Source organism: Chlorocebus sabaeus, chromosome 14 (genome assembly GCF_047675955.1).
Source record: "Chlorocebus sabaeus isolate Y175 chromosome 14, mChlSab1.0.hap1, whole genome shotgun sequence".
NCBI classification, from domain to species: domain Eukaryota; kingdom Metazoa; phylum Chordata; class Mammalia; order Primates; family Cercopithecidae; genus Chlorocebus; species Chlorocebus sabaeus.
Window position 1 is genome coordinate 99,008,753 of NC_132917.1, and position 18,505 is coordinate 99,027,257.

General features: G+C 41.7%; 1 protein-coding gene across 1 annotated transcript in view; it reads left to right on the forward strand.

Annotated features, from left to right (window-relative positions):
* VWA3B (von Willebrand factor A domain containing 3B) overlaps nucleotides 1–18,505 on the forward strand; it is a 233,261-nt gene that overhangs the window by 150,152 nt on the left and 64,604 nt on the right. The window contains exons 15-19 of the mRNA XM_008008091.3: nucleotides 356–486; nucleotides 2,334–2,491; nucleotides 7,216–7,335; nucleotides 8,953–9,040; nucleotides 9,137–9,293. Of these exons, the coding sequence (XP_008006282.3) occupies nucleotides 356–486; nucleotides 2,334–2,491; nucleotides 7,216–7,335; nucleotides 8,953–9,040; nucleotides 9,137–9,293 (654 nt within the window). The remainder of the gene's footprint in view (nucleotides 1–355; nucleotides 487–2,333; nucleotides 2,492–7,215; nucleotides 7,336–8,952; nucleotides 9,041–9,136; nucleotides 9,294–18,505) is intronic.

Sequence of the window (18,505 nt, forward strand, 5' to 3'; positions counted from 1 at the left end):
GTCAAACTATTCAAATGGTACATTTTACAAATGTTCAGCTTATTGTATGTGAATTACACATCAATAAAGCTGGCTAAAAATGGGATAATGTAAGAACAACGTAAAATTCTTTCGATTCTTCTTTTCCTGATACAGTTGGCTTTCTGTTAGAAATGTTTGGCATTTGCTGGCCATGTGCTGTAGCCCCAGGTACTTGGGAGGCCAAGATGAGAGGATCACTTGAGCCCAGGAGCTCAAGACCAGCGTGGACAACATAGTGAGCTTCTTGTCTCTAAAAAGGAAAGAAAAGAAATATGTTTGGAATTTGAGCTCTTTTTATCTAGTCTTATAGCATATTCACTTCTCATTTTGGCAGAATGAAGATCTGACTCTGTTAGTTAAGGAAATGGAACAAGGTCACCGTGACCTGGAGAAGATGCGAGACCTTTATTCCGAGTCGGTGATCATGGACTGGTGGTACAATGCGGAAAAGGATGCAGACAGCAAGTGAGCACGCCTGCCCGCCTGTCTCCCTGCGCGGGGGCCTCTCGAGAGCGGGGCCTGCCCCCTGGGCCCTTGTCCTTTCTGAAATGCTCTGTGAAATTTCTTTTGGTGAAAAGAATCACATAGTGTGATTGTTAGATTTTTTTTAAGCAAAGAGAATTAATAATTTAATAACAATTTAATCATGGGCTTGAGGAGGCCACATATTCCCCTTTATGTTATCCATGCAGTGTGGACGGGCCCCCAGACCCAAGCACTGTCAGGGCAGAGAGTGGGGAAGGAGCTCCTGTGTGGGGAAGGAGCTCTGACTCAGGGATCCGGAGGCCGAGCACCTATTCCCCTTTATGTTATCCATGCAGTGCGTACGGCCCCCAGACCCAAGCACTGTCAGAGCAGAGAGTGGGGAAGGAGCTCCTGTGTGGGGAAGGAGCTCTGACTCAGGGATCCGGAGGCCAAGGCCTGGACTTCCCTCTGTGTGACTGTGGTGAGGCCCAAACTTCCCTCCACACCTCTCCATTGCGTGGGCCTCTGTTTCCTCATCTTTAAAATGGTGGCCGTGGTGGTGGGTTTGGGATCGATGATTTCTCATGTCTGCCCCCATCCTATATTCTAATATATTTCTATTTCGTGGTTTTTAAACAAAATCAAAACCACCCCTGAACACTCCGGAAATTGGTCAAATTTTGTTAAAATGATTTAATATTTTCCAGATTTTCAAGTATCACAGCCTACCCTGCCAGGGTATATTTTTAGTTCAAAGAATGATAGAAAATTGGGGGAAAAAAAGAAAATATATTTGTTAATCAGAATTTATTGTTCAACAAAACGCACTGTCTTCCTGTCAGCAAATTAAGCATTTGTACGGGCTTAGGGTAGGGCATGACTGTGGAACCAGTAAAAAGAGGTAAATGTTGTAATGGCCATCTTATAATGAGATTTTATGGCATTATTTTTTTAAGTATTTGTGAAAGCACAGAGACAGCTTCTAAACTTCGAATTTTTGAACAAATAAACTAAGAATCAAGTAAATAAGAAGCCGTTTATTGAGCACAAACCATGCAGTAAGAGAACTGGGGTGCACAGATGAATGTCAGCCTGGTTCCTTCTGCCGTGGGGGGGCACAGTGCGGGCACAGACCCACAGAGGGCTGTGGAACCCAGGGCAGGTGCTCCACGGAGGTGTCAAGGGGCAGCGGTGCAGGAGGGAGGGCACACGTCACAGTGTTGGAGCAGAAGATTGCTCCGGAAGTTTTCCTTTGTATGGCTGCTGTCTTCAGAGCTTCCGAGAAGGCCATGTCTGGGAAAACACTCCAGCGTTTCTGGGATCCCTCCATTCTCCAGAACAGTTCCCTGTGATCTGGTGCTGGCACGGGAGGTCCAAGGCAGGAGCTCCTTTCTCTAGCTTTTGTAAGTGCTGGCTGGTAGACACTTTGGTTAGAGAGTGGATTTCTGCAGTGCTTACTTGTTTATAACAGGCTTCCCCCCTACGAATCCTCCCATCGGCCCCATGTCGTCACTACATAGGTGTACAGGTCACGTTTCCTGCAGTTGATAGATGAGGAAAGTGAAGAAGTTTAGAGAGGATTGAGTTACTTGACTGAGGTCACAGAGCCAGGAAGGACCAGACCTGTGATGTTAGCTGTATCTTCTGACTCCAAGGCTGGGCCCCTGTCCACTCTTCTGCATTGGTCAGGGATAAATGACTATTTTTATATTAACCCGGATGGGGGAAGGCTCGCTTCTTTAAGTTTGCAGTGTTCAACATGAATGTATTGACTTAACTCTGCCTTCTTGATGGAAATTTTTTTCTCTCTCTTTTTTTTGCTCTACTTTTTATCTAAATCAAAACAGGCATCAAAAGGAAATCTGTTCTATGGTTTCAACCCCAGAAAAATGTGCAAAGCCTCAATCTGATGTCGATTCAACACGGACTTCATCCCTGAATGTGTTGAAGGGACCACGGGGCCTTTCAGATCAAAAGATTCAGAAAAAGAAAGTCCTCCACGCAGGTATCAGTGAACAAAACGGCTTGACTCTTTGCTGGTTTCTCTTCAAGGCAAGAAGATAGAATAAAACTAAACCCACGTACTATTTTTAAGACGCACTAAACCTGTGGGTTTTTTTAAATTAAAAATGTTATTAAAATGATTGTACATTCACATGATCTTATATATACCTACCCTTCATCCTGTTTCCCCAATGGTAACATCTTGCAAAATAATAGTCCAATATTGAAACCAGGATATTGATATTGATACAATCCACAGGTCTTATTCAAATTGTCCAGTTTTACTTGTGCCCGTGTGAGTGTGTGTGTGTGTTGTGTGTGTCTGACAGTCTATGTTTAGGTCTGCACGGTTTGATCACATGTATAGGTTTGTGTTTCCACCACTACAGTCAAGATGCAGAAGAGTCCCATCCCCACGGGAATCCTTCATGCTGCCCTTTTGTAACCACACCCACCTCCCTTGCACACCCTTCTTACAGCTAAAATCAAACCAAGTGGTGAAAGACTGAATTATTTCCCCCTAAAATTGGGGAAAAGGATGCCAACTGTCACCACCCTTATTCAACGTAGCACGGGAAGTTTTAACCACTGCAGCAAGGCAAGAAGAAAAAATAAAGCAAGAAAGATTGGAAAGAAGAAATAAAACTGTCCCCATTTGCAGATATCGTATTGTCTATGTAGAAAACAGCAAGGGATGTACCAAAAATACAAGTCCTAGAGCTGCTGAGTTCAGCAAGGTCTCTGGCTACAGGACACACAAAACCAGTTGCATTTTGATATACTAACAGTGGACATACCGCAACCTATATTAAAGCCATTCATAATTGCTCCAGATAAAATGCATTAGGTGAACATGTAACAAAGTATGTGTAGAATCTGTATGCTGAAAATTATAAAATTCTTCTGCAAGACACTAAAGAAGACCTAAATAAATTGAGATACTGTGTTCAGAGGTTGAGGTGTGACAGATGACAATTCTCACCTCATTTATCTATAGGTTTAATGAAATTCCTAATAGAATCCCCAAAATCTTTTTATAAACATATGCGAGCATATTCTAAAATATATACAGAAACTTCAGGTTCTACAATAGCTAAAATAATTTTGAAAAAGAGAATGAAGTTGGAAAAATCACCATACTGGATATTAAGGCTTACCACATAACCACATGAATGAAGACAGCATAGTATTAGCAGAGGGATAGGTGGAACAGGGCCTGGATTTAACCCACACAAATATACCCAAATGATTTGACAAAGGTGCAAAGTTCACTCAATGGAGGGAGTAAAGCCTTTTCAACAAAGATGCGGAAGCAGTATCTACAGTCGAAAAAGGAAAAGAAGTTTGACCGTAACCTCACACGGCCATGGATTTAAATGTAAAACCGAGGCCGGGCGCGGTGGCTCACATCTGTAATCCCAGCACTTTGGGAGGCCGAGGCGGGCGGATCACGAGGTCAGGAGATCGAGACCATCCTGGCTAACACGGTGAAACCCCGTCTCTACTAAAAATACAAAAAATTAGCCGGGCGCAGTGGTGGGCGCCTGTAGTCCCAGCTACCCAGGAGGCTGAGGCAGGAGAATGGCGTGAACCCGGGAGGCGGAGCTTGCAGTGAGCCGAGATCGCGCCACTGCACTCCAGCCTGGGCGACTGAGCCAGACTCCGTCTCAAAAAAAAAAAAAAAAAAAAAAAAAAATGTAAAACCGAAAACCATAAAACTTCTAGAAAAAGATTAAAGAAAACCTCTATCCAGTGAAGGAAGTTCCACACATTTATAGCTTTCTGGGAGTTTTTATCATGAATGGGTGCTGGATTTTATGAAACGCTTTTCTGTGTCAACTGAGACAGGCTTTTTCTTTAGTCTGTTGACATGGTGGATGACATTAATTGATTTTCAAATGTGGAAGCAGCCTGTGTATCTTGGAATTTTTCCCACTTAGTCTCAGTGTATAATTCTTTTAATGCATCACTGGATTCCATTCGTTAGTATTTTGTTGAGGATTTTGGTATCAACATTCATGAAAGCTATTGATCTATAGTTTTACTTATTTTTCTTTTTTTAATACTGTCTTCATCCAGCTTTGGTATCAAGCTAATACTGCCCTCACCAAGTGGGTTGAAAAATTGTCCCTCCTCTCCTATTCCTGGAAGAAATTGATGTAATTCTTCTTTGAATGTCTGGTAGAGTTATCGTGGAACCATCTGGGCCTAGGGATTTCTTTTCCAGATTTTTCATGATGAATGCCATTTCTGCATGGTTTTAAGGATATTGTCCATTTCAGGTTGGTCAAGTTTTGGCAGTTTGTGGTTTCTGAGTAATTGGTCCATTGTTTCTAATTTATCAAATTTATGAGGGCAAAGTGGTTTTTTGTATCCCTTTGTCAGCTTTTTTAATGGCTGCAAGATCTTTAGCAATGAACTCTCGATATTAGTGCTTTCATCTGTCTTCTCTCTTTTTATCTTTTTTCTATCTAGCTAGAGGTTTTCTCACTTTTCTGTTTGTTCATTTGTTTCCAGAGAATGTATAATTAATTGTTGAAGGACTTTTATGGGTAGCCTGTTTAAAATCCTTGTCAGATAATTCCAGCTCCTGATTCTTCTTGGTGTTGGCATCATGCGTTTGCTTTTTCTGATTGAAGGAGAGATTGTTTTTCTAGTTACTGATATGATGGGTGATTTTTTTATAGTATCCTGGACATTTTGTCTATTATGTTAGTTACTCTGCATCTCATTTAAGTATTTTATTTTAGGAAGTAGTCACGCTGTTTAAATTTAACATGTGGGCCTTGACCTACTTTTGTGGGCTGTGGTTCTGATGGCAACTTAATTTTCACATGCTCCGTGGTATTGTTAATATTTTGGTGCTTGTGTTTCTGCTGTTTCTGGGGCTCCTACTGGTCTCTGCTGGTGCTGCCTGAGGTGGCAGCAGGCATCCCCTCAGACCAGGATGTTAGATATCTCCGAGGGGAGAGTTGCAGCAGCTTCCCCCAGTGCTGTCTCTGGGGTGTCCCCACGTTGCTGGCAGGGAGGAGGGCCTTGAACCTACAGGGACCAAGAGGCTTCCCGGAACGGGCCACTAACTGGAGACTGGCCCTCCTGCAGGATCTGTCCACACGCTCCCACTCCCTCTGTACAAGGGAGGGAAGAAACAGGCTTCCCACACTGGCCACTTGTGTGGCTGGGTTCCCTTTTCCAGTCCGGCCTGCCTGCTCCAGTGAACCTGAGTTTTGCCAGAGTTGCTACTTGTCTTAAACATTTTAATGGCCAATTGTCACTGCCACCGTTTCACTTAGATTTGGGATGCTTGGTATTGGGAGTCAATCATATGCTGAGTTTCTATTTTGTTTCCATTTGTGAGGTAGAGGAGTGATGAAAAGCCATGACTGATCCTACAGAGTCAGGGGAGGAGCTAAATGCTTGACCCCACCGCTAGATAAATGTTTCATTCCGTGTTTGCGGCCTTTGGGAATGGTATAGTTTTTACGTTTGGAGACTTGGGGAGCTAAATTTCATTTTCATTTGGCTCACGTAAATCTGATTGTTTTGCCTGGCAATGTTGGTCCAGGTGGCCCGCCAGTGTGGACAGCGGCAGGAGCTCAGCTCTCTGATTCGGATTATTTATCTCTTTTTCTCACAGACATAGCTTCTAAGAAAATTTAGTTTTCTTAGTTCCTGGATACAGAGACAACCAAGGCAGGGCTTACCCTTTTGTTGCCTAGAAAAACAGTGATTACCATCTAGCACACTCTTTCTCTATGCATGGAGACCACTGGTGTTACTTTTCTGTGTGAAAGCTACCCATTTGCAGGTTACTAGCCAATCTTTGCTCTAACTGTTTAATTTCTTGTAGGAGAGGGTATGTCCTCTCAGTGAAAACGCAGACACATTTCATTCACGAATGCTGACATAAAGCCTTGGAACAAGGTACGTCTAAAGCCTCCAAATTATGAAGTACAGACTGCACTTACAGTTAGTGTGGTTTATGTTATCAAATATAAAAAGTAATCAGCATGATTTGGCACAGGCTCATTGTCCTCTAAAGCACACAGATTCAAGGTCAATATTTGCTAAGTTGTCGTTTGCCTGTAGAAGGGACACATCAGAGGGTAGAAAATAACATAAACAAAGATCTGGACAGCAATTGTGGTGGGCAGAATTTCTAGAATGGCCTACCAAAGATATCCTACCCTGAACCCTGCAACCTTTGAATATGATGACACGTCACTCTCATGACCAGGTTATGCTGACCTAGACAGGGTTATCGAGGTGGGTCCGGTGTAACTGTGGGAACCGCGAAAAGCAGGAGCTATTTCCAGCTGGTGGCAGAAGAGAAAGTGAGAGAGATTTGAACCACAAGAGGAATTGAATGTGCTTGAAGATGAGTCGTGTGAGAAGTAATACAGGTACCTTAAGCAGCTGAGAGAGGCCCTGGGCTACAGCCAGCAAGGAAACGGGGCCTTAGCCCTCCAACTGCAAGGAGCTGAGTTCTGCGGGAAGCCTGAATGAGCACAGAAGCTGACATCTCTCCAGGAGGGGCCCAACACAAATTCAGATAAAGGGAGCAAGACATCCCAGCCGCTTTCAGTTTGTGACAGCACCATCCTCGGAGGGTTGGGAAACTAAAGTTGCATTCTTACTCTAAGGAGCTGATAAAATAGTTGTATCTAATGAAGCATCTCCTTCCATCCCCAATTCCTTTAACTCTTCTCTCTGTGATACCAACAGAATCAACCAAAACCAGCCTACTCAGGAGCCAGATGTCCTCCCTCAGGAGCTCAGCTGGCAGTGAAAGGAAGGATGGCCTCTCCAATGCCAGCAGCCAGAGGACTGCTCTAAGTGACAAAGGCAAGCCAGAAAGGGTCTCTGTGGCCAGCCAGCCTCCCTTTCCCCAGTGTATCTGTTCCAGAAAGAGCTGTGTGTAGATATGTTGGTGAAATCATATTTTAAATGGGCCCAGATTGCTTCCTATTCAAAGGAATCCCTTGTAAGTCATGTCTGCCTGCTTTATGGCCTGGATTTTCTGAGAGCTGGCCTTGTGCTTATTGTGCCTGGGTGTTTAATACACACGTGGCTCACATAACTATGGTCATGCTGCTGTCCCTTCATGGTTTCATTTTGAAACTGTCATATCTCATAGTTGGTTTTTTTCTTCCCTTTCTTCGATGGATGATGCTACCAAATGAGCCCCTCTCTGGTCCAAATGGTCAGCCTTTTGGAGACTGCATATGAAGAAAATGTGATTTTTCCTTCAATTGTTATTACTATTGATAAAATTATTAATCTTAAAGTAATAAATTTTGAAATGTTTGATGCCGGTAGCATTTTTCTTATATTTCAAATAGTTGATAAATTAAAAATCCCAGTTAAACACACACGTACACACAATCCCCTAGGGAGTAGGAAGTGGCCAGGTGGCAAATGTACCCCTGTGGCGACACAGTCATAGTTTAATTGAACTCTGTTTTCTTCAGTGCTGATCTGTGTGGTATCTTTTCCTCACTTTTTTTTTTTTTTTTTTTTTGAGACACAGTCTCACTCTGTTACCTAGGCTGGAGCATTGTGCTGCAACCTTGGCTCACTGCAACCTCTGCCTCCCTGGTTCAAGCGATTCTCCTGCCTCAGCCTCCCGAGTAACTGGGATTACAGGTGCCCACCACCAGGCCAGTCTAATTTTGTATTTTTAGTAGAGACAGGGTTTCACCACGTTGGTCAGGCTGGTCTCAAACTCCTGACCTCAGGTGATCCACCCACCTCAGCCTCCCAGAGTGCTGGGATTTTGGCCAGGCACGGTGGCTCACTTTCAATTAACTGGCCATATTTCCTAAGTTGTCTACATTCCTTAAAGGGCTTATCAAATGATGACTGGGATATGAGTTCTTAGCTATTTAACTAGCTCACGCCCAAACACACCTCCTTCTGAATGCTGCTCAGTCAACAGATATCCCTTTTCATTTATAAATACACATTTATATAAGGATATATTTAAAACCCCAAATATTAATTTGAAAATTTGAACTTACAACTAAACAGGACCTAACAGGTTTTATGGTTTTCTACAGAAAGCTGAAGAACCACAAAACAATCCATCAGAAATTAAAATGTTGATCAAGGCTCTCTTATATAATTTGGGGGAGTCCAAAAGGTCAATATTGAACAATCATCGGTTAATGGTATTTTTATTGCACACTTTTTAGAGGTGTGTTTTCTCAATGAAAGAATGAATATGTCTCATTGTCTCAAAACAATGGTAGTGCTGTATTTACCCGTGCATTGGTCTGTCGTGTAAATTGCAAAGGAATCTTGCCTGAGAGCCCGCTCTGACAAATCAGGATACGTTCTCTGAAATGTGGTCCATTTGTTAGCTCTCAGTCACAGCTGAACTGAGACAAGCGTGATCCCTTTGCATTTTATGTAAAACCCACATGTGAGGAAAATACACAACTGCCACTTCCCCTTCCACAGAAATGAGCATCCTGCTGCCTGAGGAGTGTCTTGATGACACATCGTCAGAAAGGGTGACCGGAGAAGGAACCCAGGTTTATGACCACAAGTGAGTTCTTTAATTTGACAAAGACAGTTCTGTTATGCTTTTGTTGGTTACCCATCAAGTTGTAAAATTTAAAACACCACCTCCTTGTGTTCTTAGTTCTTCAGACGTATCTTCAGAAAACTGGCTGAAGGCCTATGGCTTGGTTGCCAAGAAACTCACCCTCATGGATGCCTTGTCCGTGGCCGCGGTCCCCCACAGCTCCACCTACGTTCCCGTCCTGGACAAGCATGTCGTGTCTAAGGTCTTTGATGAGGTAAACTGATTGTCTATGCGTCCCTACTTGAGGCCATTTTCGTTTTCTGCTCAACTAAAAAGTAGTCCAATTTCTTGTGTGGTTGTAACAGAAATGTATTTTAGCCATTGGGGGAAAAAGTATTTGTAAAGGCAGTAAAAGGGAAAGAGAGAGGCTCTTAAGAATTCGGGCGCGGTGGCCCACACCTGTAACCCCAGCACTTTGGCAGGCTGAGGTGGGCGGATCCCTTGCATCCAGGAGTTTGAGACCAGCCTGGGCAACATCGTGAAACTCTGTTTCTACAAAAAATACAAAAAGTAGCCAGACATGGTGGCATGCACCTGTAGCCCCAGCTACTTGGGGGACTGAGGTGGGAGGATCGCTTGAGCCTGAGAGATCGTGGCTGCATTGAGTAGTGATGGCGTCAGTGCACTCCAGCCTGGGTGACAAAGAGATATCTTGTCTCAAAAACAAGGAAAATAAGAATTCTCTTTTTAAGCTGGGAGGAAACTGATCTCGGTTGGATTGGCACTCGGTGGCTCGTTGCTAATGGATAGAAGTGTGGGGCTGCAGAAATGATTGAAAACTCTAGGTCAGCGTCATGAGTGAACATCAAATATCATCCCTCATGAAAGGACAGGGACGACTTGCGAGAGATTATGTCCTTCCTTTGCTTACCTTCTCTTCCTAAATGGAGTGGCATCTTTTGCATCAAAAAGCCTCCAAAGGAAAAAGTTAAGAAAGCAAACGAGCAAGCCACATGTTAGCAAAAGAACCACCAGACTGTCCTAGGTGGGTCCCGAGAGGAGAAAAACAGCTTCCAGTGTGAGGGCGTGGTGGGGTTAAATGTGGAGGAAGGCCAAGGAAGTACTACTGAAAACTTAACACTGAATTTGGCAACAAGGAGGTGCTCATCTTTACAAGAATAATTCCAGTGGGATGGCTAATCTCGGGTCAGACTGCAGTGGGATGAAGAACACCAAAAACATGAGAACATGAAGACTGAACCTCAGTGCTTCCTGGCAAATACAACAGCAACTAACGATTTAAATAGAAACATTTCAGTCTTTGCAGTCACTGAATGGAAACAATATCCTTAAAAGACCTGTCTCATGCTGAAATCTTTGCAGAGGAAATGATGTGATGCTTGGGGATGCTCGGGGTTTGCTTTATTGTAATTGGAGTGGTGGAGTAGTGTGGCGGGCTGGGGGGGAGCAGATGAAATAGATAGACCACACGTTGATCATTGTTGCATTTGGGTAAGACTTGGTGAGAAGGGTCATTTTACTATTCTTTCTGCTTTTTTTGTGTATTTGGAATTTTCCATAAAAAGAAGTTGAAAAGATCAAAGGCAGGAGAAAGTTTTTTTAAAAAATGAAAAGACCTTTTCTAACTGACCTTGAAATAGCTGAGATTTGACGTATTGGAAGAAGCAGATGAATTGGTGAATTTTTTTTCTATCAGCACATTTAAAACATTATCACCCATGGAGGCCCACCTGCCTGCTGGTTTGGGATGACCAGCGACTCTCCCTCCGGAGGCTGTGTGTGTGTTCTCCTCTAGGCTGGTTGCTGGCTACTTTGCCTCAAGGTGAATGCTTCTGTCCCTGACTGTTACCCTTGTGGTTGGCAGTTTTGATTTATACCTGATTAGTCAGATGTCAACTTCACCACTTGAACTTGACTTCTTCTAGAAGCAACAGGGAGAAACTGAACACTGATTTATTTCTTCTAGGAGGTTTGGGGACAGCTCCTTCATATTCTCTGCAGTAATATTACTATTCTTGAGTTTTATTTGGGACAAAATATATTTAGTGAACTCTACTTAGAAATAGAATTTTCCTGGGCTTCTTATGCCTCCTTCTAAACGTCCCAACAACTTGAGTTAGAGTGAAAAGTAAATTTCTTGAAAAAAATATGGTAGGATAGGGAAGCAGAAGCATAAAATCCAAGGAAGAAGCCAGAAAGGAAAGATTTACAGGCTGAGGAAGTAAAAATGCTCTTTTGCTTAAAAACATGTAAATAAAATGAAGGCAAATGTCAGAAAAATACCTGCAACGTGTATGACAGACAAAAAGGGCCATAGGAGTGATATCTTACGTGTGTGTATCAGTATAAATGACTATGTGTGTGTGAATCAGTGTTCAGTGTGTGAACACACATGCACACACATCCATACCATAAGAGAATGAGAAAATGACAAATACCCCACTGGAAAATTTAGGGAAAAAAAGAAAAAAGTCAAAACCATATACAAAAATATTTAACTTTACTGGTAACCAACTCTATGCCTTAAAAAATGCACATTGAAAATCAATTAGACACCACCTCCCTCATCAAATTGGTAAGGTTAAAAATCACCAATAAACAGTAATGGCAAGGATAGGGTGGGATGGACACTTATATCCTGCTAGTGAGAGTATAAATTGGTGCATCCTTAGTGTAAAATGTTAAGAGCTTATATTTACCCCAGTGAATTCATATATTACTAGGAATCTGTGTAAGGAAATAACTAGAGATACTGAAGTGTATGTGCAGAGAAAAATTACTACTGCCTTATAATAAGCCAACAATGGAAAACAACACAAATTCATATAATGGAGTGTCATACATTCATCAGATATCACATTTCTAAAGAATAAGTTTCACACGATGAAAAGCCCTCATGCTAAATGAAATATCATGCTAAATGAAAAAAAATCAGAGTATATAGTGTGTTAGAAATTTGATTGTACATGTGACTGAGAGGCGTGGTAGTACTTTCTCCTTCCCTCCCTTTTTTCTTTTACCAAAATGTTAACAGTTTAGCTGGGTGGTGAGATTGTTGGAGATTTTTTTTTTTAATTTATGTAGTTTTAAATTTGTATTGTAGTACTTTTAACTCTGAACATATATTAATTACACACTGAGAAAAATGTTAAGAAAAACAGACCTGGCCAGGTGCGATGGCTCACACCTGTAATCCCAGCACTTTGAGACACCGAGGCAGGTGGATCACGAGGTCAGGAGATTGAGACTGTCCTGGCCAACATGGTGAAACTCCATCTCTACTAAAAATACAAAAAAATTAGCTGGGCGTGGTGGCAGGCACCTGTAGTCCCAGCTACTCGGGAGGCTGAGGCAGGAGAATTGCTTGAATCCAGGAGGCAGAGGTTGCAGTGAGCCGAGATAGCACCACTGCACCCCAGCCTGGCAACAGAGGTAGACTTCGTCTTATAAAAAAAAAAAAAGAAAGTAAAACAGACCTGAAAGCAAATGATAAAATAATGTAAACATAATGGGAACTTAATTTTTAATTAACTGCTTTATTTTTATCTGATAAGTAATATATGAATAATTCTCAGTATATGAGATTTAAACCATGCTTAAGTCTTTAGAGGAGGTTTCTCTCACCACCACGCCTATCCATGAAGGAAACACGTTGAATAGTTTGGTGAATTTCCTTCCAATCCTTTTTCTACATGTGCATATGTAAGTACATGCACACATCACATATTTATACATAGACACATAAGAACTTTAATAAACGTGAATAAGATAATACCGTATACATTTACTATTTTAAAAATGTTGTCTTAGAGCCCTTTCCACACAGGTAGATGGTCTCATGCCTGTAATTGCAAGGCTCTTCCCCATTATTAATGGATATTTACATTGTGTCCTTCCTTCCCCTCTTATAAACATTCCTGTAACAGGTTTCTTTGCACATAGATTTTTGGGCACATGTATAAATCTGTCTTTGGAATAAATTCCCTCAAGTCAGATGGTTGGACCCAAAGAGTATATGCATTTTAAATTTTGATAATTCAAATCATCCTCCAAATTCATTGTACATTTTCACTAGTATGTATCCCCACAGACAGAGTAAAATAATACTCTCTTCCTAAGAAGAACTCTGTATAATACTTGATAATCATTAGTCCTAGATGTGTAGAAATGCTTTGAAAACCCTGAAAGTAGGATGCAGACATAAGATCTTTATTCAGCCTGTTCTTTCCTCCTTGGTTCATATGCTGAAAAAGCAAACTTAATATTCAGTCCAACAATTAGAAATTTTTTGCTCTGAAATGTATGTGACATATCCATACTCTGTGAATAATAATATGCTTACTCTGAGGTTGTCATGGGATTAAAAGAAGTAATGCATGTAGTGGAAAATACTTAGCAGGCACTTAAGATATTGACTTTCATTATAAAAATATTCAACAAATTTATGCCTATTATATATGCCTGTGTTGGGCTCTAGAATACTGTGCCAAACAGGAAAAGCCAACATTCCTACCCAAGCACAACTGACAGTCTCAGGAGGAAATAGCAATGAAAATGAGAGAAGCTCTAGTTAAATGTGACCAGTGGGAAGTGCTGAGTGAAGACGCAGGAGATGCCCCTCACCTGGCTTCAGTGGCCACAGAAGGCTTGCCTTAGCTAGTGGCATCTGAGTTCAGACCCGGGGGAAGAGAAGGAGTTATGAAGATGGAGAGATGGGAAGAGAGCCCCAGGCAGTGGGGGAGCTCTGGGGAAGCCTAAGGGACAGGGAATGTTTGTCATTCCAGAGAGGTGTAGTGTGAGTGGAGAAGGTGATAAAGCTGGGGAAGGAAGGGCCTTGATTGAATTAAGGATTTTGAACTTCATCCTGAGGGGAATGGAGGGGTTTTTAGCAGAGGAGAGAGATTAATTTGGGGTTTTAGCTGGCACACAGAGAATAGTTGGAGAGGCATGAGGCTGGGGAGATGGGGGCAGACAGGAGGCAGAGCTAGGTGGCTGGAACCAGTAGGCTGTGTGGCTGGAACACTGTGGATGGGCTCAAGCTCTTTATAAAGTCAAGTCAATGATGTGGGGCTGAGAGAAAGAAAAATGCCAAGAGTGATGCTCCAGACTCCAGCCTGGAACATCAAGCAGGGGATAAATAAAGGATGAGTAGTGAGGGTCCTGTTCTTCAGGGGGGCATTCTAGTCATCTGCCTCTAGAACACAAAGCCCAGGGGAGGGGATGAACAGTTCTCAAGTGCATCCCATGGGTACTTGTGCTTGGTGCCTTTTGTGGCTTTGTGAGTTCTCAAGACAGCCTGCACGTAGGTAGGCACAGCACAGCACACTTGCCCTCCCTTATTCATAGTAAGAATCACTGTGATGACAGGCGTATACTGCAGTGATCTCCAGTCTCATATCCAAAACACTTTTGTATCTTTGATTCCCTAGTATTTTCTCTGACTGGAAATGGAAAGAATAACAGAATAATAATCTCAAATATCTCCCCCTCATGGGATGTGTACCTTTTTGATATACGGACCTTTATGAAAAAGCAGACAAAAAGTAGAATGGAGTTGAAAAGGAAGCACACTAGAGTCTTCCTTCACTGAGAATCTTAATTGCCACTTCATCTTGTGTTTGTGCACGGCCACATCTGTCTGCATAGAGTTGGAAAGCAGTGTCTGGCTTTGTCCCCAGCTCTTGGTTTCATTCATCACTTATGTATGGGCTCTTTCTTCTTCTGGAGCACAACGCTGTTTTGGTTTTCAGTGTTTCCCGGCCCAGCCTCAAATCGGTCACCTTGGAAATGAGGCATTGAGCAAAGAGGTTGCCCTAGCAACTCTTCATTACAAGATGCAAAATGGACTCGATAATTTTATCTCAGCTCTTTCAAAAAGATTAACTCATCCCCAAGTCGTATACACAATAAAACTGATTTAGCTACGTAATGAACCTAGAATTTAAAGCTCTTTATTTGCTGGTTGCTTTGAAAAACATTGAAATAATTTGGGAAGATTGGTCTGCACCAGTGGAGAGTCTACGTCATCAGCCGTCATCATCATCGTTATTGTAATGTCTTTTACAGCCTCCCATCAAGGCTTCCTGTGTTGTCCGTCCTTCTCCGGGTTCTGCACATAGCTTTGTGGCAGGATAGCCTGGATTGGTGCTCCAGCTTTGTCATTTACTCCTGAACGACCTTGGCAAGCTCCCTAATCTAGTAGGCGATGCACCCTCATCACATACTAGGTTCTGAGTAAAGCATTTGATATCATTAAATACCTCATCTAAAACTTAGAGCGACCTGTGAGGTGGCTATTCATCTCACCATTTAGCTGAAAAGGAATATTTGGTGCAAAGAGGCTAGGGGTGCTGTCAAATCATGACATTTTGTTGCTTTTAAATATAATAGCAATGAACACAAAATTGTACACTGATAGAAAAGCTTTTTCATTAAAAATTTAAACAGTTATCACAAAACCTACATATGTATATATTCAGTATATAGAAAAATTAGAAAATGTAGATAAGTGAAAAAGAAAGAAGCAATAGTTATCATCCACCCCATCATCTCCTGGTTATCTGGCCAGACCTTCTTACTTTCTATATATAGATATCTAGACCATTTGTTCTTTGTTCTTGTTTTTATCATAATGAAATCAAACCGAACATCCTGTTTTGTACCTGCATTTTTCAACCACCTATCCATGAACATTGTTCCATGCTAGCCATACTTATCTACTATACCGGTTTAAATGCTCAGCGTTTTAATTGAAATATGTTAATTTAAACTTAAATTGAGAATAGAGTTTTATTTTCTAAAAGTTTAGATTGAAAAACTGTGAGATGTAATTTTTTTTTTTTTTTTTTTTTTTTTGAGACGGAGTCTTGCTCTGTCGCCCAGACTGGAGTGCAATTGAGCGATCTCAGCTCACTGCAACCTCTGCCTCCCAGATTCAAGCAATTCTCCTGCCTCAGCCTCCCAAGTAGCTGGGGTTACAGGTGTGCACCACCATGCTGGCTAATTTTTTTGTATTTTTAGTAGAGACAGGGTTTCACCATATTGGCCAAGCTGGTCTTGAACTCCTGACCTTGTGATCCACCTGCCTCGCTCTTCCAAAGTGCTGGGATTACAGGCAAGGGCCACCATGTAATTTACACTGTAGTAACATATTCTCATGGGTTTATGAATGATCTTACTGACGCGTCATTTGGCCAGCTGTTGTGTAGCCCTGCTTTCATTTTGTTCTATGGAGCCTGCAAGTGTTTCAGTTTGAAAGGCGGACATTTAAGTTTTGGCACTTGGCCATTGGCACAACTGTAATATCTATAAAGCTGTTGCACCTACATTCAAAGACTCCCTGTGTGGGATTTACACAGCTGTTACATTTCCATTACACACATCCAATCAGAGCCTCTCGTTGGCCAATCTGATAGAAAGCTCTGGGATATTTACTGGAAGAACTGATTTAGTTGAAAAACAGTGAAGCTGGAGAATTCAACCAGGGTTGAACAATAGATAATCACCAGTTTCACACTAGTTTCTCAATTTCAAAATGCTTTGTGATTGCTTTTAAACACAGCTAGAATGTTGTCAGGGGGAATTCTACCTGTTCTACTTTAACAATCAATAGCTGTGGGCACAGTTCTGTATTCTGTGTTCTTACTTTAGCATATGTTATGAACATTTTTCCTTACAATAGCCATATTGGGATGAATTTTAGTGATTACACTAACATTCAGTAATATGAATTACTACAGTTTATTTAACTATTCCTCCCAATTGGGAGCAGTTTACTTGGAATTTTAAAGAATGCTCATTTTCCTATATCTCTTTGCTATCTCTTAGAACAGTTAACAGTAAAACCAAAAAAAAAAATCAAAAAACGCTGCTAAATGGTATTTCAATTTCAATTTCAATTCTTTTATCATTTGTGAATGTTTTCTTATGTAAGCTAAATATATCTCTTAAACTGTTTTTCACATTATTCATATTTTTCGGAAACACCTCTTAAATAGCATAGTTACGTTTTATCCTGTGCCTCAACTACAAAGAATTCAAATTTGGTGGAATCCAAACAATTATGTTTTATAATATGGTAAACTTAAAAAAAAGTTTTGACTCTCAGCCATTAATTTATATATAGTTTTAGTCTTTCATTTATTTAATAAATGATTATTTGGGACATGTTTTGTTCTAGAAACTAGTAATTGTAAAGGGGAATAAAGGATTATAAAGTTTGATAAAGAGGAAAGACATACAACAAAACTGCAATTAAATGCATTTGTCTGTAAAGGAGTTGAATAAGAAAACATGTAGAGTGCTCAGTGCCTGGCAGAGAGTAAGGATAAGTAGTATTATCACTGTTGATAGTCGCTACTGAGTATAGTGGTTGCTTACAGAGTATTTCATCTCACAGTGGGGAGAACTGTAACAGAATCAGCCCAAACTGGCCTGTTCATGCATCCCAGCAATTCCTTCTGCCTTTGTGGTCAGGAACTATATCTTTTTTTTTTTTTTTTTTCCTTTTTTGAGACAGAGTCTCGCTCTGTCGCCTAGGCTGGAGTGCAGTGGTGCAATCTTGGTTTGCTGTGAGCTCCACTTCCTGGGTTTACGCTGTTCTTCTGCCTCAGCCTCCCAAGCAGCTGGGACTTCAGGCATCCGCCACCACGCCTGGCTAATATTTTGTATTTTTAGTAGAGACAGGGTTTCACTGTGTTAGCCAGGATGGTCTCAATCTCCTGAACTCGTGATCCACGCGCCTCGGCCTCCCAAAGTGCTGGGATTACAGGTGTGAGCCACCGCACCCGGCCATGGTCAGTGACTTTCTCTCTGCACCCTCCATCCCTATCTCAATCACTACCTCTGCCTCTCTACTAGTTGCAACCTTGTCACATATGGTGTAATTATTCATATCAATTTGATAAGGCTTCTAGGTTAACCTCAAGAGAATTGAATTAAAGTAGGTAATACCTTAATCCTCCCTTTTTTAAATCAAATATTATCCAGAAGAGTCCCTCGTTAGCCAGTTATGCTTGATTTGCATTATAACAGTAATAAGTAAACATTCTCCAAGGTGCCATGATCAGGTAGTTTTATTCCCTCCCAAACAGAGCTCTCAATGTCTTCATTAACCTCAGCTCCCTGCCCACTTGCTTTCTTACAGAAGCTGGGGGTGCCATGATTCTGTCCCCCAAGTCCTTATGAGAATGCCCCTTATGACCTCATAGTGACACTAAATTTGACATCACAAAGAGAACATTTCCCGTGAGCTCCATGCAGCCACCATGTTGTAAAAACTAAGATGTCAGACTCGAAGTGTGGGGTGTGACTTTGTCTTTCCCTGGGTCTGCATGTGGAAAGGACGGAGAGTGGGTGCACACAAGCCACATCTGAGCTACTATCACACTGAAGCACCCAATGGCCACGAAAGGCACGAGGTTGAAATCCACAAAAGAGGGAAGTAGAACACTAAACAGTGGGTTT